The 19,985-nt window shown below is 39.9% G+C and overlaps 4 protein-coding genes across 5 annotated transcripts; 3 read left to right on the top strand and 1 right to left on the bottom strand.

The window, feature by feature from the left end:
- Positions 1-3,922: 3,922 nt before the first annotated feature.
- LOC108115596 (probable nuclear transport factor 2) lies at positions 3,923-8,298 on the bottom strand. Of its 2 annotated transcripts, XR_001772807.2 has the most exons (5): positions 8,029-8,298; positions 7,205-7,276; positions 7,048-7,146; positions 5,526-5,928; positions 4,635-4,748 (listed from the first exon to the last, which is right to left on the bottom strand). XR_001772807.2 is itself a non-coding variant. In XM_017227161.2 (4 exons), exons 1-4 carry the CDS (start codon positions 8,134-8,136, stop codon positions 4,635-4,637), a joined length of 393 nt encoding a protein of 130 aa, XP_017082650.1. In that variant the 5' UTR covers positions 8,137-8,287; the 3' UTR covers positions 3,923-4,634. The 2 variants fall into 2 exon arrangements, 1 of the variants encoding a protein (XP_017082650.1); XM_017227161.2 differs by lacking the exon at positions 5,526-5,928 and having other exon boundaries at positions 3,923-4,748; positions 8,029-8,287.
- Positions 8,299-8,936: 638 nt separating this feature from the next.
- Positions 8,937-10,914, top strand: LOC108115708 (zinc finger protein 660). The gene is made up of 2 exons (XM_017227310.1): positions 8,937-9,297; positions 9,353-10,914. Exons 1-2 carry the CDS (start codon positions 9,019-9,021, stop codon positions 10,529-10,531), a joined length of 1,458 nt encoding a protein of 485 aa, XP_017082799.1. The 5' UTR covers positions 8,937-9,018; the 3' UTR covers positions 10,532-10,914.
- Positions 10,915-11,308: 394 nt separating this feature from the next.
- Positions 11,309-13,685, top strand: LOC108115159 (glyoxalase domain-containing protein 4). Its single transcript, XM_017226508.2, has 4 exons — positions 11,309-11,511; positions 11,774-11,823; positions 11,901-12,007; positions 12,782-13,685. Exons 1-4 carry the CDS (start codon positions 11,416-11,418, stop codon positions 13,393-13,395), a joined length of 867 nt encoding a protein of 288 aa, XP_017081997.1. The 5' UTR covers positions 11,309-11,415; the 3' UTR covers positions 13,396-13,685.
- Positions 13,686-13,774: 89 nt separating this feature from the next.
- LOC108115236 lies at positions 13,775-19,692 on the top strand. Its single transcript, XM_017226631.1, has 3 exons — positions 13,775-14,836; positions 17,298-17,596; positions 19,036-19,692. The coding sequence occupies exons 1-3, from the start codon at positions 13,853-13,855 to the stop codon at positions 19,517-19,519; spliced, it is 1,767 nt and encodes a 588-aa protein (XP_017082120.1). The 5' UTR covers positions 13,775-13,852; the 3' UTR covers positions 19,520-19,692.
- Positions 19,693-19,985: the final 293 nt, after the last annotated feature.

Genomic DNA, 19,985 nt, shown 5'->3' with positions numbered 1-19,985 from the left:
TGGAATGCCCACCATCGACTCTGGGGTCTCGAAATTCAACCTCCCGCGGAAGAGCGCTCGCGGAACTTGTTCAAGGATCAAATTTCCAGGTCCTTGCAACTGGAGGACCCACACATTATCCATACAGCCAGAATTCGCCAACAGCCATTGACTTTGCAGTCTACAGAGGGATACGCCCGGAGAGTCTTTCTATTACAGAATATTTCGAACTGAGCTCTGATCACATTCCACTAATAATTTCATTAAGAGTCGCTGCGTTAAAAATTAGTCGGCGGCCTCAAATTCTTCCTCGTAATGCAAGTGTTCCGCGGTTTCAGGCGGTAATTAACAGACTTGTTAATCTCAATATGGTGCTCAACTCCCCTGAAGATATCGACGATGCAGTTGAAACTTTTGCTCGGAACATTCATATCGCTGCGGAATCGTCAACCTACGGGCAAGTCTCCAAACCTTCCAATCCATCTCAGGCACTTTTAAAACCTGAGATTATGGACTTGGTAAGGCTGAAAAGATCATTGCGCCGTAGATTTATGAGGTCCCAAGATCCAGTCGACAAAAGAGCATATCGACGTACTGAAGACGAGCTTAAAAAACTCCTGCGTATAACCAAGCGTGAGTTCTTTGAGGAAATGCTTCTCAATGCGGACCCCAGCAAACCTTACGGCTTCAATCTCTGGAAAGCTACAAGGAAATTAAAAAGGCAGGCAGCCTCTTAGGAAGATCCCAATTAAGAAAACAGACGGTACATGGTGCAAATCAGACTCAGAGATCTCATTAGCTTTTTGCCGAAGAACTAGAGCAACGCTTTCAGCCATTCAACCTTGCGAGCTCGGAGGATGTCGCTGACACTCGGGCCTTTCTCAACTCTCCTGCTCCGGATGCACTCCCCATAAAGCACATAAGTCCAAAAGAGGTTTGCCTCCATATTCAAAAGCTACGCTCCAGCAAGGCGCCAGGATTTGATGGCATTGATAGCAGGGTTGCTAAGGCTCTCCCTAAAAAGGGAGTCCTGTTTCTTGTTCTCATTTTCAACTCGATGTTACGTATCCACCACTTCCCGTCCCAATGGAAGTGTGCCGTGATAACGATGATTCCAAAGCCAGGAAAACCGGAGAACCTTGTTGGATCATACAGGCCGATAAGCTTACTACCTACGTTCTCTAAAATATTCGAGAGAATATTCCTTAGTAGAATTATGGGAGTAAGAACCATACAGGACGCCATTCCCGACCACCAGTTTGGTTTTAGGAAGCAACATGGGACTCCTGAGCAAGTCCATCGAGTTGTGCACCATATTCTGAATGCCTTTGAAAACAAACAATACAGCTCTGCTATCTTCCTCGACGTTAAGGAAGCCTTTGATCGCGTGTGGCATGATGGCCTGCTGTATAAGCTGAAATCTCTTCTCCCGACTGCCCAATTCCTCTTACTTAAATCATATTTACTTGGTCGAAGTTTTATGGTTGAAGTAAGAGGAGTGAGGTCAAGCATAAGATCTGCTCGTGCTGGGGTTCCACAGGGGAGTGTCCTGGGTCCCGTGCTGTATACTCTGTTCACTTCTGACCTGCCTTGTCCGAATGAACCAAACACACTTCTGGCCACCTACGCCGATGACACGGCGTTCCTAGTCAACTCCTCTTGCCGTATCGAGGCATCAAGAATCACCCAGGAATTTCTGGACACATACGGCAAGTGGACCAACAGGTGGAACATAGCGATTAATGGAAGGAAATCACAACACTGCTGTTTCGCTTGGAGAGTGCAGTCCCTTCCGGAGGTCAAACTTCACGACGACATCATTCCGCAATCATCACAGGCGCAGTACCTGGGCCTCATTTTAGATAAGCGCCTCACGTGGAGGCAGCATACTTCGAAAATAGCAGCTACTTGTCGTTCCAAGCTTAGGAAACTCTACTGGTTGCTTAAGCCAACGAGCAAGCTAAGCCTAGCTAACAAAGTGCTACTGTACAAATCAATTGTGGTGCCCTCGATGATGTACTGCATCCAACTATGGGGCTTGGCTTCGGATTCTAACGTCATGAAAATTCAAAGGGTTCAAAACCGGGCGTTACGCATGATTGCAAATGCGCCTTGGTACGTCAGAAACAAAGCTCTAGAAGATGACCTCCACATTCCCTCTATTAGGGAACAGATAAACAGGCACTCGAGTCGGTATAACGATCGTCTCACAGCTCACACAAACCACCTAGCCTCCTCGCTAGCTCTCACTACTATAAGAAGACGTTTAAAGCGAAGGCATCCAGCCGATCTCTGGACAAGAGGACGCCAAATTTCTCGAGTCCTAAAGCAGTAAATTTAGCATTAGCATTTAGCATTGATCTCTAGTTATCTAGTTATAAAAATTTGTTAATTTCCTTCCTGTTAGGTATTTATGTTATTTTGTTCTATGTAGTACTCAACGTATTATAGCCATTAAGTTGGCTGATTGACGTTTAATAAATATTAATATTGTTATATCAAAAAAAAAAAAAAAAAGATATTTCCCATCTAAACTGGAGTAACGAACTGATCTTGATATTTTTCCTGCCAGTGTAGTCATTATGCTCCACTCAATCCAGTTGCAAGGGATGGGGGCTCGAGTGCAGCTTACGGCGGAAAACCCAGACGGTGTCCACTTCACAGACGGACCCGAGTGGCCCGGGTAGTAAACGTAAACGGATAAACAGAGATGGGAACAGAAATGAAAAGCCTATTTCCTAAGTGTAATTAATTAATTTCGGTGGCTGTGACTGCGCCCAACTGCAGCAGCATTTCCATGCCATCTGACCATCCGTTCGAACCAGTTTATCCAGCGCTCTGTCGTCGCGAGCACGATCCCAAACCGCCTAACGGAATAATTTCAGCATTTTTCGAACTGCGATATCTACGTTTTCAAACTGGACCATATTTTCGAGGACTGTCAGCGGCAGCAGTTTCACAAAATGTCTCACGGCGAGCGGAAAGGCCGCCTCAATGTGGTCAAGTTTCTGGAACTGGTAAAAATCAATTTTTTTTCAAGTGAACCTTTTTGTTGTGATTATATGGTAAACATCAAAGGAAAGGAAATAGTTAACAAAGGCTTTTAAAGCAAATTTAAATCACATTGAATCAGAACTCTGAAAAATGGCAATGAATATGTTCTCCCCAAAAAACAAGTTGGGAATTATAAGAAATTCCGAAGATCCCAGCAGACGTAAAGCTTTGTCTAAGTATTTTTCGTAAAAAGAAGATTAAGGTGTCACAAAAATGGAATGCAATATTCTTATTCCTTTGTAGAATCACAAATTAAAATGACATCCTTATCCAATTTCTATAACTTTTATAGGGCTTTGCTGTAGCGTGTCTTGTGCTCCATTTCTACAGCTTCAACGATCGCGATATAATGACATCGTTCTTGGCCACCGGGACCTTTACAGGTTATATTATAGTGGTCATCGGGGTCTTTGCAGGTGAGACTATATAATTTCAGAATTCCCAAAAACGATGATGAGTTATTATTATTCGAAATCGGCTCTTAATCATTATTAAGTTCTATAAAATAAGTTTTTTTCCGTAAATCTAATTGTATCAAAAAATTGCAGGAGTTCTGATGCGGGCTCCCATACACAAGCGCATCGATATATTCTTCAGTGTCCTAGGCTGCACTTTGTTCGTGGCCAGCGGTGTGTTTATCATTGAGGCCTGGGAGTTCTCGTTCCGCACACGAACCAGGGATCTCGCGCTTATCAAGGCCTCACTGTCGATCGTCAATGGGGTGCTGTTCGGATTCGACGCCGTCTTTACATTTCGCGACAAGTGAACCGTGAACCCTGATTGGAGTCCTCTGAAGCTTCTTTTTTTATGCATTTAATAGTTGTAAGGATATCTATTTTTCTTCCCACTTGAGATCGAAACGCCACCAATCATACAAACAAGCAAACTATTAACGTTAATCTTTATATTTAAGTGTTTTTTTTTTTGTCTCAATAAAAAGTAATTCGCCATCACATACAAGAAAGCTTGGGTCGACCCTCTCGACTATTCAAGAAGCCCGATACTCAGGTTAAAAAGTAAAGTTCGATAAAAAAACATATTTTCAATACGGCTATCTAAAATTATTTCGATAATTACAGTACACAATCGAGTTGTAACTCAATTAAGAATATAAAAAGTCTAGGAAGTCAATTCATGTGGTTGCCAGCTGCTGTTTTTCCGGGGAAAAGTGAAAATCAAAGCAGACCACATACCAAATTTAATAGCCCTAGCTAAATTAGATCCCGAGATGCAGGTGTCCGCGGAATATGCAATTCGATGGGCCCCTTGAATCGAGAGTACCGGGCACAATGGGACACAAATGAAGGTGAGCTGGTGGCCCATTTTGACATCGCAATAGTAGTAGTTAGCTTTTAATTTCTTCTTTTTTTATTGTGTTTTTTTCTTTTCTTTTTTTCGTTTTTACTTGTTTTCATTTGCTGATAAACGTGAGACCGCTTCGGCATTGTTTTGTTATTTTTATCATTGAGTTCCACTGCCAGTTAGTTGATGTTGTTGTTGTTGTTGTTGTCGTTAGGCGCTGGGCATCTTTGGATGTCGGTTGCGGGTGTAGCTGAGTGGTGTGGATATATGGTTCATATGTCCAGCGGAGTGGAAGGCTCCTAGGCAGAGTTGTGGATGTTGAGACGGAAGATGTCGTGGGCCACGAAGAAAGTACCGGCGTTGGCCTTTAGAAGGAACACCTGCGAGAAGGCGTGCGGGGGATCGTCATCGCACTGCAAAATAATGAAATCAAATATTTATCAATAAAAACTCTTTAAAACAATATTTCGATTTAGATTTAATTCAATAACAAGCGTGCGAATAACCAATTTTGAGTTCTAGAGTTAGAAATGGAACGGAAAACACACAGTATCAAGCCGGGGTCAGGGGAAAGGGGTGTACAACTGGCAGCCGATTGGGCGTGTGCAGGTGTGTGTTTACTGTACAGTGGTCGCTAGCAAAGTGGATGATCATAACTCAATATGTTCACTAGAAACGTGGGTTACTTAAGGTGTAAGTATTTCAGAAACAAAGAGAGAGATTTACTTTAGACATTTTCGATCATAAAAAGTATTGAGAAATTTTGATCATAAAAAGTATTTAGCAATTTTGATCACTGATAATTAAAGTAGAAAATTTGTTATTTTGTGTTTTGAAATTTTCAATGATTTTTGAAAGCATTTAAAGAAGAAGTCAGCAATATTCAAGAAGATTCAAGAATGTATAGTATGTGTCTTAAAGACCGTATGAAAGTATCATGAAAGTGATTCAAAAACATGTATTTATCATACGATTAGTACAATTTAAGATTTTTGTAAACTTAGGTAACTTGCATTTTATCGTGAAAATGTGTGTTACCTTTAAGTTAAAATATTTAAAAGTTCCATTTCCCAGCGACCAACTGCAAATTGTTAAGAAGAACCAATCCAACTCAAAATTAACGAAAACCATGCACGAACTGAAATGCGCAACATTTTGTTTCAGTTAATTAACGTTGGGCATTCACGTACTGTGAGGACATTTGGAAGAAGTTGGACGACGACGAGACGCCAAGGATTGTTTTTTATTATTATATTGGTTGTGTGGGCTGAGTGGGCGGGGCTGGGCGGCAGAAGGTCGACAAACAGCAGAACTTTCTTATCGCTTAGATATAGGTTTCTTTCGTTTTTTAACTGGGTCTCGTCTCGTCGCTGCTGGCTGATCATTTGGCTGTTTTTCTTGATCTTGATCTCGATTTATATATATATCGCCGGTCGCTGTTGTCTGTTGTTGACTGGGCGTGGCATATCGAGGGCGGTGGTGCTACACGTCGTGCAGCGATAGCCGAAATATATCGTGCTGCACAAAGAAACTGCCGCCCACCGGCTTCAGTACGAAGGTCTGAATGTAGGCATGCGGCTGATCCTCATCGGTCTGCATCGGTTTTGATATATTTTTTGATTTTATTTGATTTTTATTATAACCAGAGTTGAGATATACGAAGCAGATGGTGTGTATGGTTTTCGATGCAGCGGCGGTTGGTTTATAGCACTGTCCTTTGGCAAATTAGGCTTAAGGTCATGATTGTGGGCAATGATTTAATATCTTAAATGATGATAGATTCCCATTTCTTCAGTTCTTTAAAAGTATTCCCAATATTTATGTTTCCTATCATTATGTAGTGCAAACAAATTTAATAGTTCTATAAACAACTCTTTTTTAAGCTTTAGTCATATTTGTTAGTTATTTTTAGATTATTAATTATTTGTGGTTGAACTCAGAATTTTTGCATGTTATTTATACTTTCCTATAAACATGTTTACACTCATTTTTCTCTCTAAAAATATATTCTTGTTTATGTTATCATCATATTCAGCAGTTATACCATCTTTTTAAAGGGGAAATCTAGGTCTGTTTGTAATCTATACGCTTTAATATTTATTTAAGGTGGAAATGTAGCTAGTTTATAAGCACATACTTTGTGGAATGGAAAATGTGGCAGACTCAAGCAAGCTTAGAAAAAATACAGACGAAAAACGTATGATTCATCACAATGTGAATTATGGTGCAAAAAATAAACAGTCTTGGAGAGAATTTATATACTCGTGTATCTATATACATTTTTAGGCATCTTGTACCTTTTGTAAATACAGATTTTTATATTCCGAAGTATTTAGGTATGAAAATAATAGAAAACAAATATAATTTGTACAATAGAATTGCAATTTTAAACCAAAATTAAATAACTAAGATCATAATTATGTTAAAAAAGGTTTATTTTTCATAAACAAAAAGTTATTTATTTTCTTTTTTGCCAACACTTTGAAGCTAAGGAAAAAACTAGAAACTAGAACTAGAAACTAGAAAACATATATAAACTATGTATACAAAGTGTAGGGGTAAGCTGATTCGATTTGACAGACAGTGCTATTTTCCTAACCACCGCTGTACAACAGGCAGTCATTGAACATTCTTTTGGACAGCAAGTTGTGGGCATCTTTCTTTGATGGTTGGATGGACATTACTAATGACTATGATGATAGATTGGCTTACCTGTAGTCTTCCGAGGACGTTGATCAGCACTCCGCCGTCGAACGTGGGCTGCGAGTCCACTGTGGTTATCACTCGGGTAATCTTCTGAAAACTCAGACTCTGCAAGAGTTGGAAAAGTTTACAAATGCTCTAAAGGCCGAATGGTATGGAGACTTACCTGAACTTTTTCCAGGATCTTGGGTGCACCCTGTATTTGGTGGCCTTCAAATGTCATGAAGGAGTCGGTAGCCTGGAAGATTAAGAATTTGTGATTAAAAACTTCTCCAAATTTTTGTTCACTGATCAAAAACTGTTTAATGATTTTTCTAAAATTTTAAAACAATCATCATAAAAATATTTATGAAATTACAAGACCACCATAAAGAGTATATACAAGTTTGTAAAACTCGGTTAGATGAAGTTTATATGCATTTTTAAAACAGTTTTATTTTTGGATGCTATTCTCTTGATTGCTACTGTAACTAACATTTTTCGGAAAAAGTGAAAAATGAGATATAAGAAAACTCAATTAACTGAAGATATAAAAACATTTTTTAGAAATTTAAATTCAAGTTTTTCATATTTTTCTCCTATTAATTTTTGTTGAGTTCTATTTTCTTGACCGCAGTTGTATGTTGGCCATATATATTTCGTGTGTGTGTATTTATTTATGCGAACACTGGCGTAATGTGTCACCCGAAACTTCGAGAATCGAACGCTGGCGCTCCCCCGCTTGCGATCGGCCGGCTTATCCCGTGTCTCCCGATATCCTGAATATATATCTACAGCTGCTTTTTGCGCGCTCTTTTTAGTTTTGCGCCAGAATTTTTTTGTTACTGAAAGGAGGCGAAATTTTTCAAGGGCGCGCCGTGCGTCACATGCGTGCGAACGGGATAGCAACAGATGGAATCGGTGAAGGAGACGCGGATAAACGAGAAGGTCAAAAGGAAGAGCTAGAAGGGAATCGAACGCCAGGAAACCAAAAACAACAACAACACTTACGCTGTAGAAATTAACCACGTTCGCCCGGTTCGCCGGGTCATCGAATATCGCATAGTACTGCTGCACAAATCCCTTGCCAATGTCCTCGTACTGTGGATTTAGCGACATTTCACTCGGTGCGGTCAAAGGTTATAGGGGAATCCGATCCGATCCGTTACGATCGCAGCAAAAGAGTTAATTTAAAAAACTAAAAAAAAAACCAACCAAATTCGCTCAACAGCACTCTTTTTTAGAGCTGGCACAAAAATCGATGCTTGACACAGAAATCGCTATCGGCAGTGATGGCCATCGATTATTTTCAAGTGGATTATAGAACTGGGATAATTATTAGTCGAGTTTCCCACCTCGAGGTAATATCGAATATTTTATTTAAACAAAGAGAAAATTAATTTGTTTTCATTATTTAAGCAAAATAAGATATTATAAGCCGGTTCTTAAATTCAACTAAAACAGTTAGAATCTTACATATGTAGTTTTGTTCTTAACTTGTAAGCGAAGTTAAATTCATTTTATTTAATTATATCTGTTTGTTTATATCAGTTCTAATAAATTTAATTGTTGCTTTCTCCTTCGACATTTATTAAAAAATTTTGAAAAATATATGTCAGGTAAAATATATTTTTGATAATAACAAACAATAGGATAAGGATAAGGTATTTTCTATTTTTAATATTTATCTATTATTTTAAATAATTAGTTAAAAAATTGTATAAGTTGTTAAAATGATAAAATATTTTAATAAAAAATTGTAAAATGTAAATAAAACAAATTAAACAAAAATCACCGAAATTTGAGTAAAATCAATTTAAACAGCAATTAAGTCGCCGGCGATTTTGCAAAGAGTGACCGATAGAGCGACTAAAACAGTGACAGATGCAGCGCACTGGTGCTGCCCGGCTCTGGTCACATTGGAAGGTTGCAGTAGGTAAATTCAGAAGGAAAATAAAAGATCGTTTGGTCGTTGCATTTGGTGTTCCACCGTTTGTAGCAATGTTAACCACATTCACCAACCTGGCACGCCTGTGCAGGATTTGCCTGCGCCATCTGAGAGACAGGGAATCCCAGAGTCCCGACACACGACTTATTGCGATCCTCCAGAAGTTCCTGGACATTGACATTTTGCAACAGCCACAGGGATTCCCTAAGGAGATCTGTAATCTGTGTCACAATGCGGTGCTCTACTTCGAGGAACTGTGCCAAGTGGCCAAGGAATCCAGCCAGAAGCTCAGCGAAAGCCGGTCAATGACCCTTTCGCTGGACAGTGTGGATGTATGTCCTTTTCGAATAGTTAGCCAGGATTAATACTTTTTTGGGGCTTTCCCAGGTAAAGGAGGAGCTACTGGAGGAAGCACTTGAGGAATATGTAACGAAAGACCAGGAGGAAATGGTGGTTGAGCAGGAAGAGCTGCGGGATAACCCGCCGGATGAATCGTTGGATGAACCGCCAGTTGACACACCGGATGAGCCGACCAAGAAGCAGGGGGATAAGGAAGAGATTCTGAAGGACCAGGAGGAAGAAGAATACCAGGAAGAGTCCAAGGACAGCCACGATAGTCACGATCAGCTCAATCAACCCGTTAAAATAAGAAAACGACACAACGGCTTCGCCTGCGATCAGTGCGGGAAGCAGGTTTACAAGCTGCCTTATCTGGAGGCCCACATCCGCAGCGTTCACCAGGGCTTTTCGAAGCCCTTCCTGTGCCGCAGCTGCGACAAATGCTTCACCCGCTACGAGCAACTGCGCGTCCACATGCGCAATGTCCATCCCCCGCTGAATCAACTGCAAAAGGAGCTGCGCGACCTCATCTGTGAGCTGTGCAACCGCCAGTACAGCACAAAAAATACCTTGGTCGAGCATTTGAAACGACATGCCCAGCGCAAGGAGCACGTGTGTGAGTTCTGCGGCGTGGCCAAGGTGACGAAGACAGAGCTGCTGACCCACCTGCGCACCCACAATCCCACTTGTGAGAGCTTTAAGTGTAAGCAGTGCCCGCAACTGTTCCGCCACAAGAGCGCAATAAGCCGGCATGTTCGAGTCGTTCACGAGGGTCAACGTCGATTTCAGTGCGGTGCTTGCAAAAAGAGGTTTGGCACGCATTCCTCTCAGATGCGGCACGAACGGCTGCATTGCAAGTCCACTGGAGCAGCAGAGTCTGCCGAGGAGTGGCCCTTTGCTTGCAGCCATTGTCAGAAGCCTTGCGTTTCGCGGCAGACTCTGGAGGTGCATCTGAGAATGCACAGCGGGATTAAGAGCCGCAGAACGAAAAGACGGGAGAGCAACGAAGAGGAGGAGGTGCAGGATGAGAGTCAGGAAGACCACCACGAGCATCGCAGGAAGATGAGAAAGCTAAAAAGAAGAGAGCGCTTACTGGAAAACCATTCAAGGGAGGCAGCCAAGTCGGCCCGTAGGAAGCAAGATGAGAAAAAAGAAGATCAAGAAAGCCAGGATCAGGATGAGGATTCACTATATGATTCACGTGATCCAGAATGGCATCACGAATAAGAGCAGGACGCAGAGCCAAAATAGCGAATAGAAGAGCATTCCCATGACTATAATTGAGAAAACAATTGAGTTTATATTTATATATATGAAATGATTTACCAAGAACAAAGGTCTTCGCTGAATATTTCACTTGTGTTAAAGATTAGAAATGTTAAGCCTTTTCTAACTTTGCTATTACCATATTAACTATTTTCTACATATACTTACCAAAGTATTTGATTTTTATTCGATTTTTGGCGAATAATCATCTTATAATATTTTTTGACGGGATACACATATTTTTTCGATTATGTTTTTATAAATATTAAGCTGAATAGACAATAATCAAAATGAAATTCTGTATTCTTATGTTAAATCGTTCAAATAAATAATATTTTTCCTAAGCCTTGCTTTTTCCTTGATTATCCGATTAACTGGTTAATATTATCTGCGAAATATCAAAAAAGATTTTCAAAACCAAAAATATGTAATCTATATACTGAAAATTTCCAATTTTGATATATTTTCTGGATAAAATTTAAAAAACGAAAACGATTTTTAAACTATTTCACTATTTCAACTAATGTTTTCAAATGGCTTTTTCATTTTGTATAAACGAAAAATATGTTTTCAAGCTGTTCAAAATATTTAAGGGAAATCAGTTGATATAAACAATCAATACAATTGGGAATATTGTATCCAAAGTTTGTGTAATTAAAATGTAAGTTTTATGCGATATATATAAAGATTGACTATCGATAATTCGAAAAGTCGATATTATTTGGCGCTCTGCCTAAGGTCACATTAGTGCCGAATGTACATAAAAGCTAGGTCGGATTCGATCTTAAAACAATTTCCCAGCAAACTCCGGATCAGCTATCTAAACCCTACAATTAAATCCTAAGATGTCAGCAATTTCCGGACGTGCCCTGCACTACGTTTTCAAAATCGGAGATCGGGGCAAGAACTCCTTTTTCTTTCGCCAAATCTTAGGAATGAAGGTGAGAGAGGGCGATGGTGAGAGTGGTCGAGGATGAAAGGGGTGAACGAGCAATATCTTTTAAAATCGGCAGACTTGCTTATCGGAAGTCGTTGTCTGGCTGTGTTTTTATCTGAACAACGTGTCGACGCTAATTAAAAAGCCCAGATGCCCGATAATGTCATATAATGACGATGTTAAAATTTCCCTTTCTTCTTTCTCTTTCTCTCCCGTTTGTTGTTCTGCTCTATCGCTATCTCTCTTGCTCGGTGTCACGACAACAGGTGCTGCGGCATGAGGAATTCAAGGAAGGATGTGATGCCGCCTGTAACGGGTGAGTGCGAGGGAGAATACTATATGTATGTCTGTATGTTATGACAGGACTAACCGGTAATCGTTAAACCTTGACAGGCCATACGACAACCGGTGGAGCAAAACAATGGTGGGTTATGGACCTGAAAGTTCCCATTTCGTCATCGAACTAACGTATAATTATGGAGTCAGCAGCTACGAAATGGGTAAGATTTATTATAAAAAAATTTTAATTTAAAAACAGCTCACAAGTTTTTGGGGTTTTTGAAAAGGAGAAGCTTAAGCCTTATACACTGGCGACTCTTTTAGGTTCCACAAGTTCCAAAATTTATATATTTTTATCAAATAGGTAATAGTTATCAAATAGTGAGGAGCTTGAAATGTAGATCGTATCAGGCTTTATTTTAACTTATTTTAATTTGAAAACATCTGATAATCAAATTTAACCTTTGATAAATCTAAAACATTTTAAGCCAATCCGATGATCTAAGAACGTATTTTGGCTTATCTTGCGTCACAAATAGGTTGTTATATCTTCGACAACTTTATAATTAAGTGCTCGAGTAATAATAGCAATTTGATAAGTGACTGGGCACAATTCCCTGCAGATAATGGGTCAATAATCTAGCTTTATGAGTAGGCAAATAGTTATCTTTGAGGAGGCTGAAATCTATCAGACAGTCGATTAATCAGTGGAGTTATTTTAAAACTACGATTTCGCTAAGCAGAAAACAAGCTGATAAGAAAAGTGGTTGAGCTGGGATGTTAATATACTTCGTTTGAACTTGCAACTTGAAACTATACGAAAGAAGTTTATTATTCAGTTTCAAATTATGAACAGCGATAATTACTATTAGCAAAAATATCATCAATTTATTAATAAGAATTGATACGATTTATAGATACTTAAACGGTTTTTTAGTTACAAATTTGGAGTTTTGATAATTCCTGCTAATGCCAATTTCTTCTTTTAAATTTAGGCAACGACTTTGGCGGTGTGACCATATACTCCAAGGACATTCTTTCCCGGGCCGCCGAGCACTCGTACCCTGTGACGCAGGTTGCTGGAAAGAAGGGCAGCCTCTTGACCTCCCCTGATGGCTACAAGTTCTTTGTGATTGATCAGCCGTCTGGTGACTCTGATCCCGTCAAATCCGTAGAGCTGAGTGTAAGCAATCTGCAGAACTCGAAGAAATACTGGCACAATCTGCTTAAGATGAAAGTGCTTGAGGAGAGCGAAGAAAGCGTGCGCTTGAGTTACGGCGACAAGCAGGCTTCTCTGCAGATCACCCAGATCGCAGAGCCAATAAATAGAGCCAAGGCCTATGGACGGATAGCCTTTGCCATACCATCTGCTGAACAGCCACCGCTTTCCGAGGCGGTAACAGCAGCTGGCGGGGCCATTCTCACGCCCCTGATCACCCTGGATACGCCGGGTAAGGCCACTGTTACGGTGGTGATTCTCGGCGATCCCGATGGCCATGAGATCTGCTTTGTCGACGAAGAGGGCTTCGGCCAGCTGTCGCAGGTGGACCCCGATGGCGAGAATCTGCTGATCAAGAACATCGCCAAGGATCCCTTCCAGCCGAAGTGATTCTCCCCCAGCGATCTTTTGAGCACTGATACTTGTACACACCTTTTTGTATTTGGATTTTGTATTGCTGTTATGGGTACTGGATGTCGTTATAGAAGATATTAAACTAGATATTGGAAATGTTTTATATTATACATATTTTTAAAAATGTTCTAAACATTCAGTCACACTTTTTAAAGTTTTCGACTTTAAAGGACCTTAACTTTGTTTACTTAAATAATTGATATTCCTTAAAATATGTTTATTCTAGTTAAGTTTATTATTATTTCAAATAAATTCAATCAGATTAATTAATTTTTATAACTTATTTTTAGTTTTTTGGCATGTACTCTTGACTTTTCCTTCATTTTCGTATCTGTTTTAGGAGACACAAATTCGTTTCATTTTTTTACGGGTTTTCCTTTTTATTTGTTTTTTACCACACCGACGAGGAGGAATTGGGGTCAGGATAAAGGACATGACACCGGCAGGCGTTTTGGTACCCAACCTGAGGCCATGGGAGACCATAGACTGGCCGGCGGAGCAGCAGCTGGGGATCCACCGCAGTTGGGGTCAGTACTTTGCGAGGATGCGGAAGAACAGCGTTGCCCAGACATATTTCGACAAGTGCATCACGGAGCACGAGGTGTTGGACCACAAGGCCTTGTATCTGCGTAGCAAGTTCCACAGATCGGTGGCCCTGGCGCAGGGCGCCTTGGAGGATAGTCTGCGGGCCATGAGAGTGCGGGAGGAGTGGAATGCGAATGTGTCCATGGAACTGGCCGATGCTCTTTACGATCTTAATCGGTTTGAGGACAACAAGAGCCTGCTCCACGACAATGTGCGTCGTCATGCGGGCACATCTTTGAAAGGTTTCGCAAATCGCCTCATGGTGGTCGATGAGAATCTCAAGGATTGCATGGGCTACAGCCTGGCGGACTTCTTCATGGAACACTCGTCGCAGCTGCCCGGCTTCTATGCGAATCAGCAGGAAGAGCTGCGCAGGGCGGACAAGCGACCGCTCTGGAAGATCCTGAAAGAGCGAAAGGAGTGCGATGTCCAGAGCATTATTGATCGCAAGGCGGAGATGCTATCCCCGCTGGAAAGTGAACGGAGGCGTCGTAAGACCAAGATCTATTATCAGAACTATCTGGGTCGCAACTGGACCGATTTTATCTTTCTAAAAACTCTTCGCCGGAATCCAAATAGCCTGCTGGACAGCAATTTTGGCTCCTCGCCAGACAGTACAGAGTACCTGGAATACTCGTTCCAGCGGCTAAAGACCTTCACCCGGATGCTCCAGGCCCGGAGTCCCATGTACAACGAGTACTACCAGCGAAATCCCCGAATGGAGTCTCGCATACGAGAGTCGAACTTGTTCAGAATTCAGTACCAGACCAGGCGGAATATGCTAAGCATCCTCCGAACCATTAAGGTGCTGAGGAAGAGTAATGACATTAAGGTGAGTTCAGGGTGGGAGTGTTTACTCGCTAGGTCAATGGGTCACCTTGAGGTGCCAACAAATGCTTTTTTGGGTCACCTCTACGCTAATGAAAGACAATCACCTTATTCTTAATTTATTTTCAGATTCCGATTAGAGATTTTTTGTTTTAAATAGTTTTACTTTCGCATTAATATCTAAAAAATCAACTAAGTTAAATTTTACTTCTAAAGTTATTAGAGATAAAGCACAAATCCACGAGTAAAAATCCTATGAAATTCATTCATTGGGTTCTTTTCATTTCTTTCTATTTTTTTCTAAACATTAAAAACATTTTCTAAAATATTAATAATTTGAACTTACTCTTTATTACAAAAAATATTTCATTTTTTTTAAACATCGGATTTATTTAAAGTTTACAAGCTTATTGCTTTTAGGTATCAAAATCAATCTCACCTAAAATAAAGATTTCCGGGACGATCAAGCCTTGTCTTTTGGATATTCCAATATTAAGTAAACTTTAAGTTTCTGAGTGGAGTTTCTAGTTAAGTTTTAACTTCTTTTTGGTTTGTACAAGTGTTTATTTTTTAAATTTGAATCTTTAATTTTCTGGGTTGGACTTTGATTGTTTGGAGTCGTGCTTATGTTTATGTTTATGACACCTTGGACAGGAGCTAAGCTCATTTTGTTTAGTCTATCAGCCCTTAGTTTTGGTTTTCGTTACACGATTTAGAAGTCTGTGTGTTTGGGCCTATGTTATGTAAGCTAAGTATAGGATAGGGTAGAGTATGAAAATGGTAAATTATACATATCTAAATACAGGGTTATGGGCATGCCACTCTATGTATCTAAATCGTTTGTTAGACCCGTAGTAGTATATAATAGGTATAAGGAAGCGTTTCCGAGCCTATAAAGCATATTCACGATCAATAGTCGAGTCAATTTGGCCATGTCCGTCCGTCCGTCATTCTGTCCGTATAAACGCTTGTATGTCAGGAACTATAAGAGATGCAATTTTGGGATTAAGTGTGCAGATTTATGAGAGGCCTGTTATTTCATGTTTAATTGGGCATCGTGCCACGCCCACTTTAATGGCCACAAAACGCAAAAAAACTGCAACCTCTAAGGTCTTGAGAACTATAAGAACTAGAAAGTCACTAACGCCCACAAAGATCGACTTGGTTTGACTTTGTTTTAAAAATGCATTTCAAGGTACCACAAATTGTTCAAATAGGTTGTGTTTACGGGAAATCAAAATAAAGTATTCAGTTTATTTTTCACTATTTAAAAACTCAGAAAGTTTTATATTTGTAATACTGTAATAACAGTAATCTAAAACGTTTAAACAAACAAACTTTTGTTAAGCAACTTTTAAACGAAATACTCAGCCATGTTCTGGATTTTACAAATTTATTATACCCGTTACTCGTAGAGTAAAAGGGTATACTATATTCGTTGAAAAGTATGTAACAGGTAGAAGGAAGCGTTTCCGACACTGTAAAGTATATATATTCTTGATCAGGATGAACTATAAGAGTTACAAAGTTGAGATTAACTATGAAGATTCTTGTCCCTACGCAGCGCAAGTTTATTACAGCATCCTGACACGCCCACTCTAAAGCCCACAAATCGCAAAAAACTAAAATCGCTTAAATCTCAGGAACTATTAAAGCTAGAAAGTTGAAATTCAGAATGTATAACCTTTAGATGCCAGCGCATCTTACCGGCCACACCCACCCATACGCCCACAAGGCTCAAGGTTTTCGGATTTTCTAGAAAAGCTGATTTCTCGGTAACTATGAGAGATAGAAAGTTAGGATTAAGCATGTAGGTTTTTATGATGCTCCACGCCCACAAAACCCGGAAAACCAAAAATGCAAAAATCTCGGAAACCATAAGAGCTACAAAGTTTTGCTTAAGAATACGTATTTTAGAGATGTCACAGCAACTTCCCACGAGTTTTCATCTGGCCACGCCCACTCTAACGTCCACAAACCGCGGAAAACAGTGGCGTCTATAATGATATTATGAATGCCTTCGTTTGACCTTGTGTAACTTATTTCTGTTAATATTTATCGATTTACTAAAGATTTTTGAAATCCGAACATTATTTCGCTACTTATGAAGAAATTTAGGATATAAGGCCTCATAAGACCTCACTGCCCAGTGACGTCACTATCAGTTACTCAACATGCTTTCTCCGACAATAGGTGGCGCTTGGGGAGTTTCCACTAGCAAAATGAATACTTTAAAATTGTGTAAAACAGTAACGGGTATCAGTCGCGGGACTCGACTATAGCGTTTCCTCTCGTTTTTAAGTAGCTTTACTACAGGTTTTCAGAAACATTTTTATAAGTGGGGTCGGCTAAGATCGGTTAAACTACTTCTAGAGCTTCTAAACCACAAAAAACAAATGTTTGAATTTGCTTAAAACTTAACATTTTTATAACCAATTTATTATTTTTTATTTAATATTGCTTAGCGTCTTCGCAAATTCGTGGAGGATGTGATGGGCAACTATGTGGTCGTCAAGACGAACCGCCTGATGCCCTGGAAGGCGGAGTTCATGAATGAGGTCTACAATAATCTAGCTCTGAGCCTGTGCGAGGGCTACCGCCTGCCCCCCAATAGGGTCACGCCATACGACAAGAGCGCCATGTGTCAGCTGCTCGACATACCCACGGCCAAGCCCCTGGAGCACGCGGAGTTCATCTTCGGGGATCGTTCCACCTATTCCTATGCCGGTCCAGACAAACAGAGCACCGACAGGCTGGAAGCTCAGTGAGTATAAAAGTGAATATACTCTACATTAGGGTAGGGTAAATAGTTCCCATTTTTCGGGGAAATGTCTACTTGTTCTTCTTTTTCGAAAGAGTCAATATTCGCATTTTGTTCAATTGTTCATTTTTCAGTTTCTCAGGCTATATCTTCTGCACTTTTTCAATTGCTTGCTACTGGAGAAGACTGAGCAAATGAGCAAAACTGATAAAGTGACCAAAAAAGAGGATGTTAACAATAAAGAATAAATGGGAATCAAAAAATCGCTCAGTTCAGTAAATAGCCTTTTTTGATCACTCGCTCATAAGCTCGCCAACCCTAGTCCGCAGTATTGTACTTAAATGCATCCCTAACAAATTATTTCAACTTGAAACTCAGTCAAGATTTTTATTTCTTAATGTCTGTTCCATTTATTCCGATTTATTCATTTAAAATAGATTAAGATTGATGATAGTTATGATGCAAATTAAGCAGAAGGCCTTAGCTGTTATTGCTTCTAACCCTATGTTAGCTCTTAGTTTTAAACTAATTGTTGGCCTAGAGATAAAAATAAATAAATTATGTAGATTAAGAATTTGGTAAATATCGGATATATTGATCTTATATAGATTTTATATAATTTATATTTTATACATTATTCACATTAATATTTCGCTGAGAGCTTGTTAGGGTGGTAATTTTTCAGCTTTGTCTTTTTGGGTTTTATCTTTAGATCTTAGTCATTCAAGACATGATTAAGACATCACCTATCATAGCAACTTTAGGACTCCTTTCAGCATACGTGGTCATTACAAAGTCTTCTAAAGATCTTAATTTGTGGTAATAATTTTGTTAGGACGCATTTTGGCTATTAAGTCATAGACTTACCCTGCATACCGAATAGGGTTAATGTGGAGCAAGAGGCTATCTTGACTATCTCTGGCCCAGATTAAGCCAAGATACTTGAAGAACGTCCCTTCAAAGTGTAGAGTCCAACATGGACAGGCATAAGCAGATTTGATACTGCTGTCTAGAGATTTGAAATCATCATTGCAATGTGTTACAGTATGCTTCGAAATATATATTTATAAATAAGTTGATAGTTTCTGTTCCAATCCGACTATGTAGTGTGATCGAGCCACGACTTCTTTGCTGTCGTCTGTGGGATAATTCGGTAATTCGCTCCTTCCGACTTCTTAGATTTTCACGAAGGTTTATGTAAGAATTGCTCAAGTTTAGGTGTAACAAATTATTTATCTACACTTGTACAGCTTGTAGTCTTTTTTATTACTGATTAAACCTTAAACTTAACAAGAGCTTAGTGTGAGTGAAAGTCCATTTCAATAAGTAAGGGTAAAGGTGGGTAGGGGAAGGGGGAAAAGTTACCAGAGATTTCTAGTTAGAAGATATAAAAAATATCAACACTCAACTATAGGTAATAAAAAATATACCATTTTCCCTAGAAATTTTATCGACTACCTGGAGAAACGCCTCATCTTCGCCCGCCTGCCGATTGAGAGGAGCTACTTGCTCCACGAACTGGCCGATCGGCTCATGCAGAAGAATCACTTTGTCCAGAGCCTGTCCTATGCCCAGAAGGCCATCGACGAGGCCAGGGGATGTAGTAGCCGAATCTGGGAGTTCCTTAGCACCATGTTGATGGCCAAATCCCATGCCGTGCTCCATAAGTACGAGCGGCAATCGGAGGTCCTCAATTCCGCCTACGATCTGGCCACCCAGCTGAAGTCGCCGCGACTCTGCACCTTCATCGAGCTGTGCCGGATGCTCAACAAGGACTACATAACGCTCCGGAAGATGTCCCAATTGGTGAACAGCAAGCGGCTGCGCTCCAAGATCTCGAATAGGTCTAGTTTTCTCAGCTCCCCCAACTACTCGCCCAACTTTTCCGATATGAAGAAGCGGGAGACTGAACCTTTGACTGACTAACTCAGCGGATGGGATGGAGGGCAATGAATTTTCCCTCAGTGCCCTTCATTCGATCTGCTGGTTAAGGTAAGGCAAGGTATTAGTCTTAAATGTTAAATCTTAATGAAAAAATATAAGTTAAGTTAAGATAAACCTCTGTAACGTAGCAAAATCATAAAAATATGTTAAAATTCACAAAGCATAAAAATAAACTTAAAGTTAAGTGATCAAAATTGCTTTAATTTACTAACTAAACCCAGTTTAATTAGCAATTACCTTTGGAAATCGAATGTTTACCCAAGATATATGTTTAATTTAATGAAGACCTTTCGGGAGTTATGATTTCAAAACCCTTTGGGATGTAAATTATCCGAAATTAAAACGTCAGTGGGCCATTTTTGAATATCAATGAACGGCATAAATAAGGCAAACAGAGTGCAGCGGCTGTAAAAACTATTAAATGGGCTAACAAAATCAATGGCAATGA

The sequence above is a fragment of the Drosophila eugracilis genome, unplaced genomic scaffold, assembly GCF_018153835.1.
Source record: "Drosophila eugracilis isolate 14026-0451.02 unplaced genomic scaffold, ASM1815383v1 contig_649, whole genome shotgun sequence".
In the NCBI taxonomy this organism is placed as follows: domain Eukaryota; kingdom Metazoa; phylum Arthropoda; class Insecta; order Diptera; family Drosophilidae; genus Drosophila; species Drosophila eugracilis.
Note: the sequence above shows the minus strand (reverse complement) of the source record. Positions and strands in the feature narration are given on the sequence as shown.